General features: G+C 49.9%; 8 protein-coding genes across 8 annotated transcripts; 4 read left to right on the forward strand and 4 right to left on the reverse strand.

Annotated features, from left to right (window-relative positions):
- Positions 1 to 386: 386 nt before the first annotated feature.
- Positions 387 to 3,068, forward strand: P174DRAFT_424944 (putative DUF221 domain protein; the record flags this gene model as incomplete). The annotated part of the gene is made up of 4 exons (XM_024825242.1): positions 387 to 560; positions 619 to 783; positions 845 to 2,012; positions 2,068 to 3,068. 4 exons carry the CDS (start codon positions 387 to 389, stop codon positions 3,066 to 3,068), a joined length of 2,508 nt encoding a protein of 835 aa, XP_024678367.1.
- Positions 3,069 to 5,691: 2,623 nt separating this feature from the next.
- On the forward strand, positions 5,692 to 7,818 carry P174DRAFT_378115 (F-box protein; the record flags this gene model as incomplete). The annotated part of the gene is made up of 1 exon (XM_024822802.1): positions 5,692 to 7,818. One exon carries the CDS (start codon positions 5,692 to 5,694, stop codon positions 7,816 to 7,818), a length of 2,127 nt encoding a protein of 708 aa, XP_024678368.1.
- A 547-nt stretch (positions 7,819 to 8,365) lies between these two features.
- Positions 8,366 to 10,114, reverse strand: P174DRAFT_445671 (3-deoxy-7-phosphoheptulonate synthase). Its single transcript, XM_024828396.1, has 4 exons — positions 10,091 to 10,114; positions 9,969 to 10,023; positions 8,993 to 9,898; positions 8,366 to 8,933 (listed from the first exon to the last, which is right to left on the reverse strand). Exons 1-4 carry the CDS (start codon positions 10,094 to 10,096, stop codon positions 8,770 to 8,772), a joined length of 1,131 nt encoding a protein of 376 aa, XP_024678369.1. The 5' UTR covers positions 10,097 to 10,114; the 3' UTR covers positions 8,366 to 8,769.
- Positions 10,115 to 10,438: 324 nt separating this feature from the next.
- On the reverse strand, positions 10,439 to 15,069 carry P174DRAFT_413837 (uncharacterized protein; the record flags this gene model as incomplete). Its single annotated transcript, XM_024824370.1, has 3 exons — positions 10,439 to 10,959; positions 11,019 to 14,250; positions 14,954 to 15,069. 3 exons carry the CDS (start codon positions 15,067 to 15,069, stop codon positions 10,720 to 10,722), a joined length of 3,588 nt encoding a protein of 1,195 aa, XP_024678370.1. The 3' UTR covers positions 10,439 to 10,719.
- A 1,430-nt stretch (positions 15,070 to 16,499) lies between these two features.
- Positions 16,500 to 17,695, forward strand: P174DRAFT_378205 (NAD(P)H-quinone oxidoreductase; the record flags this gene model as incomplete). The annotated part of the gene is made up of 4 exons (XM_024822812.1): positions 16,500 to 16,530; positions 16,593 to 16,859; positions 16,915 to 17,006; positions 17,069 to 17,695. The coding sequence occupies 4 exons, from the start codon at positions 16,500 to 16,502 to the stop codon at positions 17,693 to 17,695; spliced, it is 1,017 nt and encodes a 338-aa protein (XP_024678371.1).
- A 356-nt stretch (positions 17,696 to 18,051) lies between these two features.
- P174DRAFT_464180 (uncharacterized protein) lies at positions 18,052 to 19,220 on the forward strand (the record flags this gene model as incomplete). Its single annotated transcript, XM_024830354.1, has 2 exons — positions 18,052 to 18,673; positions 18,703 to 19,220. 2 exons carry the CDS (start codon positions 18,052 to 18,054, stop codon positions 19,218 to 19,220), a joined length of 1,140 nt encoding a protein of 379 aa, XP_024678372.1.
- Positions 19,221 to 19,255: 35 nt separating this feature from the next.
- Positions 19,256 to 21,001, reverse strand: P174DRAFT_396540 (ubiquinol--cytochrome-c reductase catalytic subunit CYT1; the record flags this gene model as incomplete). The annotated part of the gene is made up of 5 exons (XM_024823747.1): positions 19,256 to 19,945; positions 19,997 to 20,394; positions 20,471 to 20,533; positions 20,658 to 20,815; positions 20,927 to 21,001. 5 exons carry the CDS (start codon positions 20,999 to 21,001, stop codon positions 19,680 to 19,682), a joined length of 960 nt encoding a protein of 319 aa, XP_024678373.1. The 3' UTR covers positions 19,256 to 19,679.
- Positions 21,002 to 21,470: 469 nt separating this feature from the next.
- P174DRAFT_378253 (putative pachytene checkpoint component Pch2) lies at positions 21,471 to 23,222 on the reverse strand (the record flags this gene model as incomplete). The annotated part of the gene is made up of 8 exons (XM_024822816.1): positions 21,471 to 21,617; positions 21,679 to 21,975; positions 22,031 to 22,382; positions 22,429 to 22,525; positions 22,583 to 22,638; positions 22,694 to 22,952; positions 23,005 to 23,080; positions 23,139 to 23,222. The coding sequence occupies 8 exons, from the start codon at positions 23,220 to 23,222 to the stop codon at positions 21,471 to 21,473; spliced, it is 1,368 nt and encodes a 455-aa protein (XP_024678374.1).
- Positions 23,223 to 23,417: the final 195 nt, after the last annotated feature.

Genomic DNA, 23,417 nt, shown 5'->3' on the forward strand with positions numbered 1-23,417 from the left:
TGCTTGCACATTTACAAACACTATCTGCTGACTAAGTAGTCTGCACAACTCATCATCCCCACTAGTACAACTTTGGCGATGGCTTTGTTTGAGCTTAGACTTAGAGAAAGAAGCCCAACACGGTCCGAATTCTCAAAGATCCTCGACACGGCAGCTAAGACAAAGGCGACTACTCCTCAGTATTTCTTGACCTGCATTGATTCTCTGCAGAGCGATTGCGTCCCTAGCGATACCGGAACATCGTGCTCTATACGAAACTCCACCCCTGACGTCAGCTGTTTTTTGGCCGAACCACTTCCGCTGGAACACAACCGTGTGCCGTATGTATACTTGAACGCCACGATCGACACATAAATTCAGCCCACGCTTGGTGCATTTTGAGAGCCATGTCTCTCACAGAGTCCGCTATGACAGCTCTGGGAACGGTCGCGGCAGCAGCAGCTGTTGAGACCGGGGACCATGGGCGGAAATGGACAGATCAGACGAAGAACCAGCGGGATACATACACGCAGCTTGTGACAAGTCTGGTGCTAGGGCTCAGCGCGTTCATGTCATTTTGCGTATGTTTTGAATTTTTCTTTACGTCCAAATTACGTTCTAACAGAGCATTGCGAACAGATCTTACGGCCGAAGTGGAGGGAGCTGTATGCTGCGCGGAGACGACAGCGCTGCGCTGCTTCTCACTTACCCGAACTCCCTGATACCTTCTTTGGCTGGATGCCGGTTCTGTTTCGGATAACGGACGAACAAGTACTCGATTCTGCGGGGCTGGATGCGTTCGTCGTAAGTGCGCTACTGGTTTTGAGTACATGTGTTTATGGCTAACGGAGGACCGCCGGGATAGTTCCTCTCGTTCTTTAAATTCGCAATCCGGTTCCTTAGTGTTGTCTTCGTGTTCGCTGTCATTATTATCGGCCCAGTGCATTTCAAGTATACCGGCAAATATGGGATGCCGGATTGGGATCATGACGATGCCGATGACGGGAAGGACGGAAAAAAGAAGTTGATATCGGACCCGAACTATTTGTGGATGTATGTGGTCTTCACGTATGTCTTCAGCGGTCTGGCGATATACATGCTTCTTCAGGAGACGGACAAGATCATCAGCATCCGACAAAACTATCTTGGCAGTCAGACCAGTACAACGGATCGCACAATCCGTCTCTCAGGCATACCCGAGGAATTGGCATCTGAAGAGAAGATCAAGGAATTTATGGAAGGGTTGCGAGTTGGAAACGTGGAGAGTGTCACTTTGTGCCGCGACTGGCGCGAGCTTGATCATCTGATTGATGAACGCTTAAAGGTCTTGCGAAATTTAGAATGGGCCTGGACTAAACATTTGGGGTATAAACGACCGAAACACTCCGAGAACTCGATTTCTTTGACGCGCCAGCAACCTCGAGGTTCCAGTCTGTTGTCGGATGGAGATAGCGAGCACACGCAGCTTCTTTCGGAAATTGGGAGGGCCCATATCTCTGAGCATGTCCAGAAGCGACCAACAATCCGACTTTGGTACGGGCCGCTGAAGTTGAGGTACAGGAACGTCGACGCGATTGATTACTACGAGGAGAAACTTCGAAGGATAGACGAGAAGATCCAGGCTGCTCGTGAAAAGGAATACCCGCCCACGGAAATGGCTTTCGTGACAATGGAATCTATCGCTTCATCGCAGATGGTCGTTCAAGCGATTCTTGACCCGCATCCCATGCAATTGTTCGCAAGGCTGGCACCAGCCCCAGCGGACGTTGTGTGGAAGAATACCTATGTTTCTCGCCCCAGACGGATGATGCAGTCATGGTTCGTTACAGGGGTCATTAGTTTTCTGACTGTTTTCTGGTCGGTGCTTTTGATTCCTGTCGCTTATCTGCTGGAACTCGAGACATTGCATAAGGTGTTTCCTCAGCTTGCTGACGCCCTGGCTCGAAACCCTATTTTGAGTTCGCTGGTGCAGACAGGTCTTCCAACCTTGGTTCTCTCGCTGTTGACTGTTGCGGTCCCTTACCTATACAATTGTATGTTGACTCTTTCCTTAGCCGTTGAGTACTTGATTAACTGACCATATTACAGGGCTCTCGAACCAGCAGGGTATGGTGTCGCGGGGCGATATCGAGCTCTCTGTCATATCGAAGAACTTCTTCTTCTCATTCTTCAACCTCTTCCTAATTTTCACTGTTTTCGGTACGGCGACAACATTCTACCAGTTTTGGGAAACGCTTCGAGACGCTTTCAAGGATGCAACCGCCATCGCATTTGCTTTAGCCAGGTCTCTTGAGTCTTTCGCACCTTTTTACATCAACTTAATCATTCTACAAGGTCTGGGACTATTTCCCTTCCGACTCCTGGAGTTCGGAAGTGTTGCATTATATCCCTTCTTCTTCCTCAGTGCCAGAACACCGCGCGATTATGCTGAGCTGCAAACGCCCCCGACGTTCAGCTATGGGTACTCCATTCCGCAGACAATCCTCATTTTGATTATTTGCGTGGTGTATAGTGTTTTCCCGAGCTCTTGGCTGATCTGCCTTTTCGGGCTGGTCTACTTTACTATCGGCAAATTCATTTACAAATACCAGCTACTGTACGCTATGGATCACCAGCAACACTCTACCGGACGAGCTTGGCCGATGATCTGCAGTCGAGTGTTTTTGGGCTTGATTGTCTTCCAGTTGGCCGTTATCGGCGTACTCGCCCTGCGCAGAGCGATAACTCGGTCGTTGCTGCTTGTACCCCTTCTTGGGGCGACTCTCTGGTTCAGCTACTTTTTTGCGCAGCACTACGAACCCCTGATGAAATTCATTGCATTGAAGAGCATCGACCGTAATCGTCCTGGGGGCGGAGATATCTCGCCTTCCCCGTCGTCAACCTTCTCGCCTCCTTCTGGGCTTGAACGTGACGCTCTTCCTATACGGATCGGCGGACAACGGCTCGGCCTGAGATTGAAGAAGTATGTCAATCCGAGTCTCATTCTGCCTCTGGATGATGCGTGGCTCCCAGGACCCTCCGCAGCTCGCGAATATCAGGGGCCTTTTGACGCGCATGAGACACGTAACGGCAATGGTTCCGCGGTCTAAATTCAGCCGTCCAGCCTTCGGGCTCCCCACTAGGCTTTCCTCGACTCATCTAAAGCAGCCAAACTGCCCAGCTTCGTTTCTTTTCTTGCACTTATAGATGCCATACCATATGTAATGTTCACCTTATTGACCCACCTCCTTCCTGATTTTGTTGCAACCTTCATGAATTCATGATGAATGACCGCGATACCTTTCTGTGAGATTATGGACGCTCTAATGATTTCTGGTGGCTCTTTGGATTTCACTCTTTATGCAAGACCCATGCTATAATATTGCTTTTCCTGTTTTCCAATCCAGCTGTTCTGACTGCAGCGATTCACTCTTTATGCACACTATCTAGACAACTGTACTGTACTAGTCATTATTCGTTCATGTTGACCACATGCTCTTATCACCTACTCTTATCTTTACATATATGATGGTTTTTAGGCCATTTCAGTTGAGCCCCGTCACGCTGTCTGTTACTATACCATCAGAAGTTTCCAGAATAGCCATTTAGACTCGAAGTGACATTACCACTCGAACCCGTGTCAAGAGCTATGCAATGTAAAGGCTTGTAGGAGGATTCTACACTGTCATAGGTACCTACTCTCTCCGAGTTGAGACATGGCTTCTGACTATCTTAAGGAGGGTTTTAGGCAATGCAGGTAGTGAACTATGGTCAATTATCGCATTCCTTCGGCTTCTACTAGTGCAACCTTCCATTGAGCGAAGATGCCTTCCTGCGCAGCGAGTGAAACAGGTAGGAATAGGATGGCCCGCGTTTCCGATATCGTTATGCTAAACGATGAGGAGGTAGTCTAGACACCAGTATGTTCAGGCGATATTCCGGTATTAGCCGCGGACCTACATACGTTAGATAGCTAAAGTATATATCGTCTAGACTGTGAGGGCCGAGATAAGCAACGAGAGCATAATTTAGTTCGATAATGCAAAAAGAACGTAGCTATTGGCTTCTGCACGGCTGAATGACTGAATTGAGTTTCAGTCTCTACGGAATATTGTACCTATCTTGGCCGATGTTGTATACCATAGATAGACGCAATGCCTGAAGTCCCAGGCCAGGCTCAGAGGGAGAGCATGTGGACAAGCCGCATGGAATTCTAGAACCATCGCTGCAGCATGCGCAATATCGGACCATCATAGCAGCAATATTGTTTCCGACCTCCTGCCGATAAGTGTGAGTGTGATATGGGAACATATTGACTCTCTTCTAGAATATGCCAAATGTGATCAAGTGATCAACAATTGCTCCGGGTCTCGGGATAGTGTCTAGACGAACTCGGTCCTGGACCATTGTTGTCTTGACTTTGACAAGTCTCATACCTTCCCGATGCGCATGCGTTCCGTTCGACTATACGCTTCGCATTCCTCGGCTAATTCTCGCACTTTGATCGCACGCTGGGGTGGTCAGGCATCGATTTGCCATCTCTAGGTTGATTCGTGGCCCCTGAACTAGTTATTGGCTCGTCGGAAGCACACCAGCAAATCACCGCCGTTGCCGACTCATGGTACGGAGTACTTTCCATCAATTATTTTTGCTGGTCAGGTAAGCTGATTAGATGAGATTGCAGGAATTGAATTAGATGCGTGAAGGTACGGCGAAGGGATTATTAGTAAGTGATGGACTAAGTTGACCTTTTTTCGCCTTCTAGGAGACCCGCCTGGGATCATCCTAGCCTTCCAGTTGGCCTTCCGGTCTATCTGAGTTTTGACGTTTGCCGAGTGCGGTACTGGATTCGCCCCAGAGAGCTCTTCCATGATTCATCCAACGCCTTCCTGGGATGAGCGATGCCACCCCAAGTTCATGACCCGATTACGCAAAATTTTAGTTCCCGTTCTCGCCATGGGATGTTAATTATGGAGGGACTGGCTCCACTATCCGGGTTATCTCACACTCGGTACTCCACTTCTCCAGCATTTCAAACAAGGTTGGCTCTCTTCTATGATGACTATGTAGACACGCAATAAGCCCATTGCTTGTTGGTGTTCTGGAGGCCTGGCGCCGACGTCAGAATGGTTCCCTCGGGAAATATATATGCCCATCCATGGTCCTAGGAGGCGAACAACAGAAATCTTATCTAGCGCGTTTATGCAGATATTTTGGATTTGCCTCTTATACCCAGCTCTTATCTGAACTTCTTCTGCTCGACAACCAGCCTGTTCGCAATTGTATAGAGCATTGGCCTGTCCATTCAAGTTCCGCAGGTCTTCAGTTGCGTTTATCAACTTCGACCTGTTGCCACCTACTGGAAGGTCAACGCTTGCTGAACATTCTGAGATAAGGCGGTTGTGGCAAGTTAATTTAAGTGGGAAGGGTACCGAGCTTCCTACGTCCAGCCTTTTATGAAGCAGCCCCTTTGCACTCGTAGGGCACTTGTGCTGACTGCCACTCGGATGCGACAGCTGTGAAGCCTCGCTTGACACTCGATACTTAAACAGCTGATATCAGCAATTGAGTTGGGATCAACCAAAGCTCTGCCGACGACTCCAAGTCCGGAGTCGTTAGAAGTGAGTCCGGGGCTCCAGCACGACGTTGCATTAATCGCACGTCCCCTGCTCGGATCAGAATCAGAAAGATTGGTCTTTCACACGCCTCCAAGGTATCTGATCTAGGGCAAAAATGGCGCCAACAATGCTCTCCCGACCTGCAGCAAACATTACGCCGCCAGAGATTCTGCTGCAAATCTTTTATTTGCTTAATCCGCGAGATTTCGACAATGCTCGGCGAACATGTTCTCAATGGATGCGTGCTAGTCTCGATAAGAACTTGCTGGAGAGCATGCTGAAGCGGGCAGGATGGTGGGATGCCTGGAAACAGGACTGCCACAATTGCCGCGTTGATCCTTCTTCAATCGAGCAGAGTCTGGTGTGGAGAATGAGCAGGAGATTTGCCACTGAATGTATATTGTCTGGTCGCAAGTCTAATGTGGAAAAAGCTGGCTTTTTGACAACGGGCGTCGTTGATTTCTCTCAACTTTCTCAGGGACAGTCTCTCCTGAAACACCGGGTTTCTGTACCCCATGCAGTTGCTGGCAGTGTCATGAGCCCTGATTCGAGACCTCTGGCCACGTCGAGATTCCATGTCAGCAAGTGTGCCAACTATCTACTCGTTACCTCCGGCCGCATGATATACGTGTATAGTCTACTCTCGCGGAAATCTGGAAGCGATGTGTCTACAACAATGGATGTTTCGACAGATTTGGATATTGCTCCAGTTACCAGCATCATCTGTCCTGTCGAGGTAATATCAGCTAGTATCGACACCAGTACTCCGAAGATCGTGATTGCGGCATTGCTACGTGACCGTCTGGGATTTATTTCTGACTTGAATGCATCGGATGAGCGTTCCTCTACACGACCAGAAGTTATGCAGTCTTTGGATCCGTCGTTTATCCACTATTTCCGCGATATCTGCTCCCCAGAAGATCCTCCCCGGAGCGTCTCGATCTGTCCGGGCCGTCGATGCGTTGCTTTTGGCTCCGGTGCTGGCATTGAGCTGCATTGGGTTGACGAGAAGACAAAAGAGAACCAGAGAAAGCGGTTTCCCATGTCGCAACCATCGGAGATACTACACTTCCTTCCCCATCGGCCGGAAACACCCATGGAAATGCGGCTCATCTCATCACTGGCTGGACCAGGGATGCCAGGTTGCGAGTGCCACAAAGTGTCCTACGGGGAAAGGCGTGCCCCTTGTCAGTTTCACCTTCTGACTGACGTACAATCCCTTACTCGATGGACTCCGTCAAACAACAACAGTTTGAGTGTTGTGAGGGCAACCCATTGTCACCATTATCGAGCTATCCCAATCAAGGATGGATTGCATATCCTGTTCATTGAGCCCCGCACGGGTCTACTCTGTATCGGCTCTGACGCGCCTATCGGTGGACCGACAAGCTTAACACAGGCACTTGTCTGTGTGCCACCGTTTGAAAAGGATTCCTTGAATGTTTCTAAGGATGATCTGCCTCCTACAGTCTTCGCTTCAGGATGGAATCTGGACTGGGGATTGCGCGTGGTCGCTGCGTATGGCGATAGGATCGTACTATATTCGGTACCGGTAGATGTGTACAATGTCATCCGGAAAGAGCGCGAGAGGCAAGGTGACGGTGTCATGGGAGACAGTGATCTAGCAAGGGACTTTTTCCTCGACCATTCGCGGTCAGCAAAGCGACGGGACAGTCTTGTGCAAGACCAGAGCGGCGATTGGGAGTTCCTTCTCAGTGTCAGCTGGCGACCGACGGTGATGATGTGGCCATTCAAGATCTATGGCAAGGAGATTGCCCGTATGGAAAACGTGGTTGAACTGGCTCTTCAGTCTGCCTCTGGAGGTGCGCGAATCTGGGCCTTTGGCGCTAACGGTGAAACAAACATCATCGACATCGACACCTTCAGCTCGAGCAATCAACCGAGTTCCAGCATTCCTTGCAAGTCATTAACCATTGATGCTGATGGCAATATCGCCTCGGCTCAATGGGTGGACAGGACCGACTCCGGGTTGCTGACCACGGAATCCTCGCGCAAGCGCAAATTACCTGATTCTCGGGAGGACTTTGGTGGTCAGCAGTCTGCCATTTGTCGGCTACCACGGTTCTTACATGAGGGATACGTTCCTACGAACAATATTCTACCCCCAGCGCTTCCCGGTGCTGCTGCACGCCGCCCATCCTTTGCCGCGTGCATTGTGGATTTCAAGATCCCCGAGCTGGGCAAGCGCGAGGGTACCTGGGTGGACGGTGCTTGTGCTTGAGAAGTTGACAAAAGAGCGTTCAGCGGTGGATTGATTTTATGTTTTTTTGTGGATGCAACATAGCGCGGCGCATGCATTTGGTCTATGATCTATACCCGTCTATATCACTCGACTTCAGGCTTAGTTAGCAATAAAACTTTGAATTACCTCGTTACTCAACAAGCAAATTCATCTAGAGTTCATCTCGATCCATGTCATCTCTGCTTCTCTTTCCGCTTTCCTTGCCCCGTAAAGTAGATCTTATGACAATGTGGTGCAATATGTTTAATAATCTCAGGCCTGGGGGTTGCTGCGTCGGCATCCTCCCTGATGTTAATCAGGTGGTGGGCTATAATCGGCATCCGAATGTAGGGAAGCGATTTAATCGGAGGCCGAAGTTTTTCAAAAATGGTCCGAAGGGGCCATGAAAGTACGTAAGACCTTGCATGCGCTGGTCCCAATATCCTTTTTACTACTACATCATGGAGACCCGGTTGCATGAGCATGCTGGCTTTCCTGATATTCAGTGGATAGCTCCAGTCGATCCTCAATATTGGGCTTGGATGTTCATTTTGTACAGATGACCTCTGTGAAGTGACAGCAGTGATAGTGGATAGAAAGTCAAGAGCAATGGCATTCCTGTACTCTAACCAGTAGAGGATTTGAAGGTGAATGACCACAGGAGCCTCTGTGGTCTAATGCACGCTATCAAGTTTTGAATGGCAGGTAGCCGAGACCGGAAGCAGAAGCTCTCTTGAGGTAGCTAGCGTTCATCGTGTTTCAGAAGGGACAACGAAAAAGGCCATATAGCGCCAATTGAATTAAAATATCTCAAGTATGTAAACCCGAAACAGACTTTGTGGACAACGCTATTTTCATCGAGCATCGCCCGCATCGACATATCAAATGCTTTTGTTGAAAGGGCCAATGAGGGCCGACGAGAAAAGAAAATTAGGCAGAAGGTCATAAAATTTAGTGAGAAGCGCCATTGACAGCGAGCTTTTCTCTCCGGGTACGCACGGCTTGTGCGAGAGTTTCGAGGACAGCTTCCGAATCCTCCCAATTGATGCAAGCATCTGTGATACTGACGCCGTACTTGAGACCAGCCTTTCCCTCGGGAGGAACCTTTTGGTTACCTAAATTGCGAGTTAGTTGACTGAAGTTCAAGTCTCACACTATGTGAACGGCAGCTTACCCTCATTGATATTGCTTTCGATCATGACACCCATAATGGCGGTCTCACCCGCGGCAATCTGCTCGGCCAAAACGGCAGCCACCTTGGGCTGATTCTTGTGGTTCTTCTGCGAGTTGCCATGGCTGCAGTCGACCATGAGACGGGGAGGCAGACCTTGAGAGGACAACTTAGCCTTGGCTTCGGCGATGCTCTGAGCGTCGTAGTTGGGGCCCTTCTTTCCACCACGGAGGATGACGAAGCAGTCGGGATTGCCCACGGTGCCAACAATGGCGGCAACACCAGGCTTTGTGACAGAAAGGAAGTGGTGAGGGTGCTTGACAGAGCCAATGGCGTCCACGGCAACATCTAACGAGCCATCGGTACCGTTCTTGAAACCGACGGGGAAAGAAAGACCGGAGGCCAATTCACGGTGGACCTGCGACTCGGTTGTCCGCGCGCCAACCGCACCGACGGAGAGACAATCGGCAAGGAACTGAGGAGAAATGGTATCCAGCATCTCACTGGCGATGGGCATGCCCTTGTTGGTCAAATCGACAAAGAGCTGGCGCGAGGTGCGCAGACCCTTGTTGATCTTGAAGCTGTTGTCGATATCGGGATCGTTGATGAGACCCTTCCATCCCACTGTTGTGCGGGGCTTCTCGAGGTAGGCGCGCATCACAATCAGCAATTCGTCATTGTATTTCTCCTTCATTTTCAGAAGTCGATCGCAGTACTCGAGCGCCATGTCGGGGTCGTGAATCGAGCATGGCCCGATAACGACCAGCAAACGCTGCTTGTCGGTATCTGTGCCATGGACAATCGAAGCAGCCTCTCGGCGAGCTTGCAGTACTGTTTGCCTGGACTTATCTGTCATGGCGATTTCATGTTGCAGGAGGTTAGGAGGTGTGAGGGGGTTGTATCCTCGAACTATTATTCATTTGCAAGAAAGCTCGTCAATGAAGGTCGTCATGAAGATTGGGGAAAAAAAGGAACATACTCCGCGAATCTTCGAGGTGGTCATTGTTCCCTACGTTAGGGTTGTCGATGAAGAACTATAAAGCTTGAATGAGCTTCCTCGTTACATAGGAGACAACGAGCTTGGTTGGGACTTCGACTCACAGACATGGCGGGCGGCGGGGTAAAGTAAGCGTCTCACACTGATAATGATAATGGTGAGTAAGAGAGGGGTAAAGGGAAAGGGATAGAGGGATGGAGCAGTCCGGGTCGACCGTAGGTTATTTGAGACGTGAATTGAAAGAAAAAGAGCGCCTCAATTTTTGAAGACCAGCTTAATCCCCGAATTTCACTATGAGTCAAAAATTTCAACGTCTTTTGGTGCCCTTCCTTGCTTGTCCTGCTGCGACTTCGGCCACCGATCACCCATGCACGTGACTTCGGTGAGTCAAGGGATGCCTGCGCTCTTGGACATTTGGTGCATTCTTCTCTTTCACATTCGCTGCTTCTGGTAGGTAGTTGGATACAACTCAAGGACGACCTTTCAAGTACTCCGTACTGTACATCACATATCTGTCTTCCTGCAATACCATGGCACACAGAACATCGCTAATATACGTAGCACATGCTGCCAAGAGGATTGTTGACCCGAATTATCGACGTCCACTACGGTTAATGATATGACCCTTCCATCGCTTTGATCCAAGCCTGGTCCCTGCGAGGTTGCCATCATTATGCAAGCTGCATGTGCAATTGATCATGAGTCTTTTAGAACCTTTTTCAACGTTAGACCATCAATCTTCCACACTGAGATCCTTCAGTAAACGCTGCTCATGTTCCTGAAGTCGATGGATCAACTCCTGACAAAGAGCTGAGTGATGGCTTTTGATCGCTTTCATATGCTGTTTACATAGCTTGATCCGCTCTTCCTGCCTCTTGACAAGTTGGTCTAGCACTTGGTTGTATTGCTGGCGGTATGAGTTCAGGAATCTGTTGATGGCCGCCCTTTCCTTGTCAAGTCCGTGCAGTAGGTGCTTTACGCTGCGTTAGCAATAACACAGTCGTCATGCATTGTGTAATGGCATTGACATACCTCGTTTGTAATCAGTAGCATATCGCGGGCACTCTCATGCAATGACTGCAATGATGATGCTAAGTCAGCCTGACCAGGCAACTCCTCGCTGCTTAGACTCGTTTCAGTTGGATCACAGCTGGAATCCATGAAGCACCCTTCTTCCTTGGATGAAAGCTGCGTCGCTCCATCGCCTTCTGCATTTGACCTGCCCAACCTTCTTGGGGACTTTTTGGGTGGCTTCGATGAAAAGCGCATCGTAAACTCCTTTCCTGATGCGGTTACGAGTTTTGACACGATCAACCCTTCTCTGCAACCAGTCACAGGACTTTCAGAAACTTCCTCGTGCGTTGCTGCTTCGCAGTTTCCTGGAACATATTTGTCGCGATGAGCATCCATCTTTGTACGAAATGAAGAGACCTCAGGTGTCTCAAGAGGAATTTCTTCTGGTTGCTCATCAAAATCCGCTTCGTACCCAGATTCACTAAATCCTTGTGAAATCAAATTCATTCCTGCCCGCACCAGTTCTCCGGATCCTTGCGTAAAGTCGAGGTTTGCGTGAGTAGAGCATTGGGATCCAGCAATGTGGGCAATGTGTCGTGAGACCAGCCGGGGACTCCCATTGTTGTCAACTATGGTCTTCATGGGAGTCAGCCTCGGAATGGTCTTAACACGAGAGAGTATCTTCGGGCTGCCTGAATCTGACGAATCTCCCTCTTCGGGTTTCCGTCTCTGGCGGATCAACTTGAGACTGTGATAACCAGACGTGGCCCTTTCCCTTTCTCCAGTCGTAATCTGCGCTCTGCCATTTCCGAGGTCTGCCTTCTTCAAAGCATATAAGCCAGGCTCGCTTTGCCCTAGACCACAAATTTCCTGGGATTGGCATTCAATCTCATCGGCCTGGCTTTCTTTTTCACTGCTGGCCACCGTTGAGAGCTTTGTCTGTGCTTTCTTCTTCCGCGATGCATTTTCTTTCTCTGTCTGGGCAGCCCTCCTTTTCCTGCTTCTTAGCCTCGTTGATGGAATCTGCTGTATACTCCCAGGATATTCCTGGCTAGTCTGTTCCTCCGCTACTGCTCGCTCGGCATCTGAAGAGAGATGTGTCGTTCGGTTCGTCCGAGACACTATGGCCTCCTGGGGCTGTACCTTGACCTCACGCGTCTCGGAATCTTCATGCTGGCTTTCGTCGTCTTCTTTGTCTACTGAGCCAGTCACTCCGTCACGGATAGTGGAATCGTCCTCCTTTTCCTCTCCCTGGAGGTAAAAAGTGCAACCATGATGAAAGGCGGAAGCCAGCTTCTCACCCACGACTGTTCCTCTACCTCCAAGCTCACACTCTTTGAAGTCAGGATAGGAAACGATATGTGTCTCTTCACGGTCAAAACTTGGCATTTGAATTTGCGGATTGGGCGTTTGGCTTGCATGTTGATCGCCTGCGGCCCTGGACGACTCGAAAATGAGCGGGCAGCCTATCTCCTGTGCCTGATCCATCAGGAATGCAATACTTTGCTCGACTCCCGATACCTCCGTGACTGCAACCAGTGCAGCCTCCGGTGCCTCGTCGGTAAGGCTTTCAGGCTGTCGGGGAGGGCCGCCTTCAGCACTGTTGTCCATAGACTCTCTATCCGCCTTGGTGCGACTTCTTTTCGAAGTTTCGCCCTCAGCGTTCACCTCAGGCATGTAGGTTGCATCCACCGTACCTTCCAGTTTTGATTCTTGGGCCAAACTACTTCCTTTAATCTCATGCTGGCCCTTTCTGTTGTCCAGACCCACCTTTCTGGAGGTCTTTCTGCGCTTGTTGGACGATGTCTTGCCCTTCGACTTTCTTTTGGTCCCTTTACTGGAAGCCTGTTCAAAAATAGATTTCTCCCCGGGGAAAGGAGACGAAATGGATGTGATATCAATACTTTTCTGACTTTCGAGCTGTTCAGGCTCATCGCTTGGTCGTAGATCTTCATCCCAGTCAACAGAAGTTCTGACATGAGTGTAGATCTTCCTTGTAGCATGCCGCATCGGAAAGATGAGGGATTCCTGGGTGTCAGGCATTAGGCCTCTAGCCCATTTACTACTTGTTAATCCTCTCTTCTGCTGGTGCCTTCTGGGGCGCGGTCTACTTGTTCGAGCGGGTAGCCAGCCAGCATCATTTTCTTCAGGCGCATGGGAATGGCTAGTGTGGTCATGTGGCGGACCCTTCTTCCATGAGCCAGTATCAGTCTCTGCGAGGGCGCAATCAAAGAGCCCTTTGTGCGGGTTCTCGGCTGAGTTATCAGAATCCTCCTTCAGGGTTAGAGGATTTCCACCTTCTTCTACCATACTTCGTCCTGTTGACTTCCGTTCAAATGCCACGGATGGCCTCTCACAACCGTGCTGGTTCGAAACATTATGGTTGGAACTAAGCGGATGCAAAGTCTGGAGGCTATCTCCCATGGCAGAGGTTCCGCGCGCTGATTTAGATTGTTGAGACAAGACGGTACGGTCATGGCTGCCGGACGTCGTTTGTGGTTCACGGGACTTACTTTCAGGCTGATTCCCATTTGACCAAAGGCGATACACGGCGCTTTGCTCTTCATTTTCGAATAGTGCCTGGCTATGGTCAAATGACCCGCTGGCATCATCATCATAAGTATCAAGCGATATTATAATGGACGATGACATCCGGGTCAGCGTGCTCAAATCTGTGCTTTGCCTTTTCATCTGCTTGTCATTCGTCTCAATTGCCGTATGCAAATCCGCCAAATCATGACGCGATGATAAACTAAGGGTCGATTCTCCTGAGATTTGTCTCTTCCCATTCACTGATAGCGAAGCATCCACATCAAATTGTAAAATCAAGCGGGACATTCCGCCACCTGTGTATTGCCTGGATGTGCGCTGAGACCCCAGAGTAGAGCGCATCGAGATATCGATGAATTGGCAGAGCTCTCCAGATGGGCGAGTTACAGCAAGTATGAATATCAAAGACTCCGGGCTGACTACGCCGAGTACCTCGGATCCCTGTGCTAATGGCCTGTTCTCGCCATTGCCCGACAGGACCAGGTCGCAAGATGGCACAAGAATAGTGTATTTCTCAGGTTCCGGCTGTATACGTCGCACTTCGCACTCGTAATGATGGAAGAACTTGATCGGTTCCTCTGGGAAAACCACCATGCTCCTGGAAAGCATATCCAGCAATTTACAGTCGCGCGCATGACCGAGTCGCTCGACGTCTTTCTGGGAAAGGTGAAGTGTCTGCATAAAGGCCCCCGCGAAGAATCTTGTCACGGCATCATTTTCGTATAATATAATCGAGGTAAGTCTATGAAGTCCTAGGAGTTAGAAAGGCCAAGAGTACATGACGACCTTTTCGCTTACTGAGTTATAGACTCATCCTGGATTTCGAAAGGCAGATTCATAACATCCTTAGTCCCAGGCCATATTTCCACGAGGAATTTGCCCGCCTGAAAAGGTTTAGTACTTGCTCAAGCAGTCAGAGAGTGATAACGGACCAGTCGTCGTATGTGCTTGTTTCGCTTTTCGTCTATGAATAAGCCGTATAGAGTCTGAATCAGCTTGCGTTCAACGAGCTGCAGCTGATTTCGAAAACGAAGCAGTGTCACTTCGGACCTTTTCCTTTTTGTCCCGACGACATAGATTGATTCGTCCTGCAGAGATCAGCTTCGTCGTGCTCCTTGTCGACTCAAAAGGCACAGACAAACCGACAAGCAAGAGATTCAGTCCAGTTTCCTGCTCCGACTCGACGTCCAAATTGAGAAGTAAATATGCTAGACAATGCACAGAGGTGGTGTTCAACGATTGCACTATATCTGCTTCGTATCTGTGTAAAACGTCAATGACCTTTTGAAGATGCTGTGCGCGGATAGGCGTTTCGATGCGTAAAAAAGCGTCGATCAAGTAACTAGGGACACTGCATGAGGTCAGTTTATTATAAATACATCCCTGTTGACTCGAAGACTGACAGGAATTCTGCGTCTTTTGCCTCCCCGGTGAAAATGCTCTCTAATCTTGTCGCCAATTCGGTAAAGTCAGCCAGTTGTTCGTCTGTGAGAACTGCCTGTGGCGATGAAGAAGGCATTTCGCAGCTCTAGGCATGGCTTTGATGCCCATATGCAGTTCTCGATGTCAATTCATTACGGATAGAATATAATTGATGGACGAGAAGAGAAGGAGGTGCCCCGTCACATGATGGGGCTTCACTCTGAGGAGTCTTCTGCACACGCTTGGCCAGAATCAGCTTCTTGAACCGAACTTCCTATTTATCGGATGGCTTGAGATTCCCTTCCTTGGCCATTATATCTATTTGTTTTCCTTGGATCCGGATTATTGCGTACTACGAGGGAAGTGGAGCTACAGAGACGTATACAGCTGCCTGGCACAGGTTGACTCGAGAAGATCTTCAGCTACAGAAAGTCCGAGTCGCATCTCACCCACAATGAACAATCTGCTGTTGATTATCTGTCGTGCCAGAGACATATGGCGTTGGTCATTTCAAAAAAAAAAAAAAAAAAAAAGGTGACCTTTCCATGAGTCTTCATCCCTAGAAGCTCTTGCTTTGGGATAGGCAAGAAACTTAGAGAGCGAACCTGCTGGGTCTGCTGGTTTAAGATCTGATATCTCATATACCAAGCTTCTACAAAGCAAGAGGACACTCATGAAATGCGAACATACGAGAGAAAGCTCTCTATAGTAAAAGTATCGAGAAATCTGCTTCAACACCAGGGTCCGCTGAAAGGGCGCCGCCAACGAACTGAAATGTGAGGATCAGCAAATCTGTTTGTTTATGTCTTGGAATGAAGTAGCAATGCGGCTGACAACTACGGTTGGCAAACAAGGAGGTTGTCATGTCTCGCGTATTCGATACCTTTCTCTAAGCGATGCAAGGTCCTCTGCTCCCCTTAGTGTACGAGGCTCGGAAGTGAGTAGAGGGTTGTCGAGACTCGAGAAGTCATGCAGCAGATATCTGGAACGGTCCAACGTTTCCAACAAGCGCAGGCAAGTGCTTATGATGTCGGGTGGACTGTGCCGTTGAGCGGCTGACTCAAATGTGACAAGGTCTGTATATTGTCGCTAGTTATCCTCACGTCGATGGCAGAGCCGAAATTGGTATCCTCGGCCTTTGGACAGCCGAGATGCTTGATTGATGTTCGATAAGCGGTGGCTTTAACGGATTGCTGTGTCGTTTGAGTGAATCGCCTTGGTACCGTCCATCTGACCAATAGGTTCCACTCTTCTGGAGACTCGCAGTAAGGCCACACCCTCAGGTTATGTCGGACGACGCACCAACCAATGACGACAGTGGGGTGATTGCGGTGGATGCTTATCAATCACGTAGCATGCAGAGCTTGATGAGGTCGTGCCTGATGGAGCTAGATTTAAAGACGTCAATTGTACCTAGATTGCAGCTCGACCCTAGTTCCGGATCAATTGGTCAAGAAGGCTTATTTGAACTTTCGAAATCCAGATTTCGGCTAAAGATACGCTCGCTCAGTACCACTGTTTCGAGAAATGGCGGGAACAAGGACAATGAAAGCAGTCGGTCAGTCTTCGTCTTGTCTGCTTTTGAATCTGGTCTAGAAGTTGTTATTGACAGAATATTAGCTGTGAAAGGCGGCACAGGTCCTGCTGATGCCCTCTACATTGATGACATCCCGGTTCCACCTATCAGTGGCAACCAGGCGCTGGTGAAGATCAAAGCATTCGGATTGAACCGGATGGATCTTCTTCAGCGTGAGGGCCAGTATCCGCTTCCGCCTCAGGCGCCAGAGACCATGGGAGTGGAATTCTCAGGGACTATCGAGGACCTAGGACCAGACGCCAACGGGGACTTCAAAGTTGGAGATGAGGTCTTCGGCCTGGCTTATGGAGGTTAGCTCACGAAGCCTGCTATTCGTCTTACCACAGCTGACGCTTCGATGCACAGGGGCTTATGCTCAGTACATTGCAGTGTCTACTAATATGCTCATTCACAAGCCTGCGGAATTATCTTGGGAGGAAGCTGCGGGCATTCCAGAGGTGACTTCTACACGATCCCCGCCCTTTTGAGTGACTCCATCTAACTTCTACGCTATTAATAGACATGGATCACAGCGACTCAGGCACTCTATCTCGTTGGGGAGTACAAGCCGGGTCAGTCCGTCCTGTGGCATGCAGGCGCATCGTCAGTCTCCATTGCTGGTATCCAGCTCGCAAAGGCAGACGGAGCCAAGGCTATTTACGTAACCGCTGGCTCCGATGAAAAGATAGACTTTTGCGTCAAGAAGCTCGGTGCGACTGCTGGATTCAATTATCACACCCAGGACTGGTCCGCTGAAATCCAGAAAGCCACCAATGGAGAGGGCGTAAACATCATTGTCGACTTCATTGGCGCCAGTTACTTCCAAGGAAATCTGGATGCTGCTGCAAAAGACGGTCGCATTGTCAGTCTTGCTGTTATGGGCGGTGTGAAGCTACCTGAAGGCGTAAATATTGCGCCATTTCTTCGCAAGAGGCTTCGATTTGAAGGCAGCACTCTGAGGAGCAGAGATGAGCAATACCAGAAGAAGCTACGCGATACCCTTGTGGAGCATGCTTTACCCAAGTTCAAGGATGGAAGCTTCAAGGTGTTTGTGGAGAAGGTCTTTCCGATGGAGCAAATTATCGATGCGCATAAGTTGATGGAAAGCAATCAGACCAAGGGAAAGATTATCTGTACTGTGTCATAGAAAGCTTAGCGAGGTGCCATCGCCAACTCAAACGTGTCAAGAATTCCTGTGTCAGCTTCGTGCTCCTGTTGCCCCTAGTGGTTGATGGAAGGCTAAATCCTCCGACGGAGATATGGCCACTCCGTGCCGAGCACGGTCTTTCCGGTTCCTCCGGATGCCGATGGTTCTTTGCAATTCTGACACCTGTCGCTTGATTGCTCAGCAGAAATTGGCCAAGGCATCGTAGCATACGTAAACTAACTAAGACCTTTAAGAGAGCCTCACTCGCTGTCGCAATCGCGGAATGAACTGACGCAATTAGGAAGCTAACTGGCCACAGAAGCTAGGCTCTCTTAGCGCATTATCGGTTGGCGAAAATGACCATACAACTTCCTACTTCGGACGGGGAAGCAGACCTTGGGGCTACTTCACCCTCCAAGTTCAATGCCCTTCAAACATTCCGGCGACTATGGGAACTTGTCAGCCCAGCTCGCCCCGAGGATATCTCTTCCCGGGAGACCGATTGCCATCCTCCCAAGACCACCGTTCAGAGACGCCGACAATCCATCGCGGATCAGTCACTTGACAGAGACGAACACCTCGCTGAGAAAGTCACAAGTCACCAGATCGAGGATACTGTACCTCCCGAGAAGACTGTCCTGTACCTCGCCTATGGCTCGAACTTGTGTGCGAAGACCTTCCAAGGCAAGCGAGGGATCCGGCCTCTGTCTCAGATCAATGTCGTCGTTCCCAGCTTGCAACTGACCTTCGACATGCCCGGGCTTCCGTACGTGGAGCCATGTTTTGCAGCAACCCGGCGCCGTGCGCACCCATCAAAAGAGACAGAGACAGGAGAAGTTGGAGACGTTGAAAGCCCGGCGGACGCGGATACATCTGAGCAATCCGCCCTCCTATCGGAAGACTCCACATCTATGCCTCTCGTCGGAGTTGTATACGAAGTGACTATCACCGATTACGCCAAAATAATAGCAACGGAGGGTGGCGGGGGGGATACAAGGACATCGTAGTGGATTGCTATCCCTTTCCGAAATCCCAGAGCCCGACCGACCCAATACCCGAACATCCTGAAACCAAGCCCTTCAAAGCTCACACTCTTTTGTCTCCAAACGAGGACCCAGATCCTTGTCACATAACTGCAAAAGATCATCAACTCCCCCCTCCGTACAGACGTCGGAAATCTTGCTACGCCCAGCCGTCCGCTCGCTATCTCGATCTGATCAACACTGGCGCGAGTGAACATAACCTCCCGCTTCCCTATCGGAGGCACCTCTCGCAGTTCCAGCCGTACCGTATCACGACTGTGCGCCAGACGTTCGGCAAAGCCATATTCGTTGCATCATGGCTACCCGCTTTCATTATTATCATTTCACTTTCGAAACTGCTGGCCGGTCCCGATGGTCGCAGCCCGCCATGGCTCGTGCGGGGGTCGAATCTATTGGTTTATGTAATGTGGAGTACATATGATTACTTTTTCGCGCCCATTTTCGGTGATGGGGAGCGAACTATGAAAGACACGCGCTCATAAACAACAGGACTACGCTGTCCATCAGGTTGGTCATTAGGTTCGACTATGTTATATAGCAATTGATAGACGAAAGCAAATCCATGGACTAGTACATACATCTTGACCCGTTCACGAAGCCATCCGTGCCCACAGGGTAGATCTAAACTCGGATACTGCGCAGGTTATATCTTGCAGAATTTGTATCTCGCAAAGCGCACGAAAAGAGGCTCTAACATGACAAAGGAAAATGAATTGACATCTTTGGATCTTCGAACGAGATTTTCAAAAGGAGAAGAAATATCTAGGGTACAGATACAGGAGTCCTGAGTAACTTGTAACAAACAAACATGCAGTAGAAGCATAGACAAAAAACCGACGTATGAAGGACTGCCGACGACCCGAACCGGACGATTTTCTGGGCTCGCCATTCGCCATCTATGCCTTCACTTTTGGTATTTCATACATGTCCACTGCAGCATTCTAGCGCCGGGGAACGGGAGGGCTGTACACGATCTTTCTCGTCTTGATGGGGGCCCACTTGTAACGCTTGACCCAGACGGTCAGGGCAAACAGACCGGTCAGGATGACGAGGGCCTTGGCACCCATCTTCTTACGGTCATCCATCTCAGGCTCCGCAGCCCAGTTGAGGAACTCAGTGACATCCTTGGCCATCTGGGAGGTGGTGGCAGGGGTGCCATCCTCGTACTCAACGACACCATCGAACAGGACACGGGCCATGGCAATACCTAAGACACAGATTAGTCGAGAGTGAGATCAAGTATGGTCACGAAACGTACCGGTGCCGGGGAAGTAAGGGTTGAAGTTCATGCCCTCGGCGACCTGAGCACCAGCAGGGGGCTCATCGGGGTAACCGGTCAGAAGGCTGAAGATGTAGTTGCAGCCACCGTGACGACCCTTGACGATCAAGCTGAGATCAGGGGGCAGAGCACCACCGTTGGCGGCACGAGCGGCCTCCTCGTTCTTGTAGGGAGGGGGAATGTAGTCAGAGAGCTTTCCGGGGCGTTTCTCGATCTCGCCTTGGTCGTTGGGCTCGGTGTCGTATTCGTTCTCTTCGGCGAAGGCCTTCATCTCGTCGACAGTGTGCATGACACCAACGAACGAACGCCAGGGCACACGGGTAAGAGAGTGGCAGCTGGCGCAGACCTCACGGTAGACCTGGAAACCACGGCGGAGACTGGAGAATATATGATGAGCAAACCGTCTCTTCTTGAGCTAGAAGCGAAAGTGGTTCCAAGTCAGGGCAAACTCACGCGGCGTGATCGAAGGTCTTGTTCCACTTGGCGTGCTCCCAGGGGTACTGGGTAGGATGCAATCTATAATTTCATGTGTCAGCCTCCACGCCATCCTGCAGTCGAATATTTGACACTCGGTATCGGAGCAACGGAAAAGGCCAATCGGATGACCATTCGTCCAATTGATCGCAATCGGTTCACTCACCCCTCCTCAGCGGGTGTCATAGCAAAAGCTTCCTTTCCATAGAGGCTGTAGTACCAAGCGGCGGATCCGATGGCGGCAGCGGTTGCGACGGACGCAGTGAGTGTGAGGTGGAAGGGGGAACTGGCGGCTTCGGCACCGGCTGTCGAGGAAGACGCACGCTGGGTAGGTTGTTAGCAAACAATGCGTCTCAAGGCCTCCAAGTTCATTTCTCAAGCGATTGGCCTCATCGACTCCGCTTAATGGGCGTGAGGTGTCGGGATGATGCGTACCGTAGTGGTCTTGCTCAACGACTGGCGGGCGATACCCCGGGAGGGCACGCTGCGCAAAACAGTACGTGCCAGCATACTGACGGTAATTGGAACCCTCCGAACAATAGGCTAAGAGGAAGGCACAATAGCCACAGACGGTGGAGAGGGGAGGGGAGGGGAGTGGGAATAGGCTCAGCGCACAAGAGGATGTGCTTTTGGAGGTGAAGTTGAGGTTGTCGAACCGTCAAGTTTCTCTTGGGTTTGGAATTGGCTAAACCCTCGCGCTGATTGGCTGCCGCCCCGGCTCTAGCTGCCTTCGGTGAAAACCGCGAATTCTCGGAACAACAAATTTCAGTGATCAAGCCAGAGCAGTACCATAGCCATTTAGAAACAAACACAGTCGACTCTTTTCTAGCTGCAATATACTACAATATTACGATTACAGTATCTGAAGAATACGTTTCACATTGGATCGCAGCCAATTCGTACCTAGCTCTCGAGGCTATCCGACCACCCTCCGGTCCCGTAGTTTGCCGTACGGAGTAGTATGGAAGTGTGCGGTTCGTCACATGGCCTCAGTCTTGGCCTGGATCTCCGACGCTATGCACTTTTGCAATGCTTGAAGCGCGGCTCGAATGTCACATCGGGTGCTGCTGCAATGAAGCACCAAAGATAGAGCAGGCATTCTTCTTATCGTACGACCGCTCAGTCCCTATCATAACTGCCATTAGGAGCCTGTCACTATGTCATTCAACTGAGGATGTGTCGCTCACCACACTGGCGGAAGCGGCATCCGCAAGCTGCTTAGGTATGGCGTTCGGGAAGATCTGATAGTTGAGAAGCATCTCTTCAAACATTGGTAGCATCAAGGACTCTGCAGGCTGCTCCACATATTGCAATGCCGTCTGTGGATCTTCCGGATTGACTTGAACAACGTCAAACGAAGCGCCCTCGATAATGCCTCGCCGGCTTAGTTCTTCCAGACACTCTTTATAGATCCCATAAATGGTTCTGTTGGATAAATGAGGTACGAACTGCTTGATATCGACGCGATCGAGGAAGGCCTGGTCCTAAACGAACTTCAGTAAATTCCCCTCGGCAAGGCTCTGCGTGATGACCACTTACCAAAGCTGTGACCAAATTGCTCGTACAGATCACAACAACATTGTGATGCTGCTTCAGCCGGTCAAGTCCTGTGAGTAAGGCATTAACTGCTCGAACAGCGTCAAAGGGCTCTTTGCTACTCAGAGCGCGTTCCCTTCGGGCTGCCAGCGTTTCGATTTCGTCTACAAACACGCAGACGAAAGTATCTTCCTCCTCCTCAAGCAGTAGCTCAATGCTCTCGAACGCTTTGCTGACCAATTTGCCACTTTCGCCGAAAAACTTGCTTCCGAGGGAGTGAGCGTTGATCTCAACCAGCTTACTCTGTGGGTAATGCTTTCCGAGGCGTATCGCAAGCTTCTGGGACAGGCCGCGGCTGATGCTGTCAGTCAACGATTGTAACTTGATCTTGATTAACCCACCACAGGCTCGTTTTCCCTGTTCCCGGGGGACCCCAAATCAGGATTAACCTATTCCAGTTGATCGTCCATTTATCAAGCTTCCGAGCAGAGAAGGACACTGCCAGATCGTTAAATGCGATTCCTAAAGATGCAGTATCAACGAAAGATTACCCACCCATTCGAGTTATGGCGCGGAGTAATGTTGACTGTAGAGGCTGGTCGTAATGCAGACTGCTCATATCCGTGAGTTCGATGCCGCTTCTTCAGAAGAAGAGGATCACCATACGACTCCCATAGCCCATCCAATTCCGTGCTTGGTAATATCAAAACTTTGGTGTTTCCTGAATCGTCCACATTATCCTCTAATTCGTCCTCGTGCAAGTTATGTTGGCTTCTCTCTTGATCAAGTTGTGTGCGAAGTTGATAGGCTTGGAGATCTAGTTGGACGTTTTGAAGACGGTATGCGCCGGACTCGAGATCACCGTCGGTACACTCGGTGACGAGTATCGACTCTAGAGCCTGTGCATGTGGCTCCTTCAGACCCTCTAGGCTGGTATCAGACGCTGTTCTTTAGTTTTTTTCTTGTTCTAGAAATACCGAAGGATTTTATCTTCTGCCCCAGAGATAGGACAACAAAATTTTCAATCAACCACTGTGTGATCTCACCCCTGATCTGTGATTACCTGACTTAGAATCTTGACAAGTTGTTGAGAGGTACAGAAGCGCAGTACCAGATCTGTGCGAACAATGATGCCGTCACTGCTACTCTTGACGCGAGCTTCCACATGGAGAACTGGCTGCTGAAGGACTTCCATCGAGGATGGGCTATGGAGCACAAATAGGAGCGCTCATTCCTTGTCGGCAGGAGATATGAGGTACTCTGTAACCTGTAACTACTAACTGAAGAAAGAAGCCTGAATAGATGTCTGCCTTTCGAAGAAAGATGAACGTGGGTGACGGAGTGGAATAGGTAGTGTTAAGCAGGACTGCGTACGATCCAGAGCCAGGTG

The sequence above is a fragment of the Aspergillus novofumigatus genome (genome assembly GCF_002847465.1).
Source record: "Aspergillus novofumigatus IBT 16806 chromosome Unknown P174scaffold_9, whole genome shotgun sequence".
Taxonomy (NCBI): Eukaryota; Fungi; Ascomycota; class Eurotiomycetes; order Eurotiales; family Aspergillaceae; genus Aspergillus; species Aspergillus novofumigatus.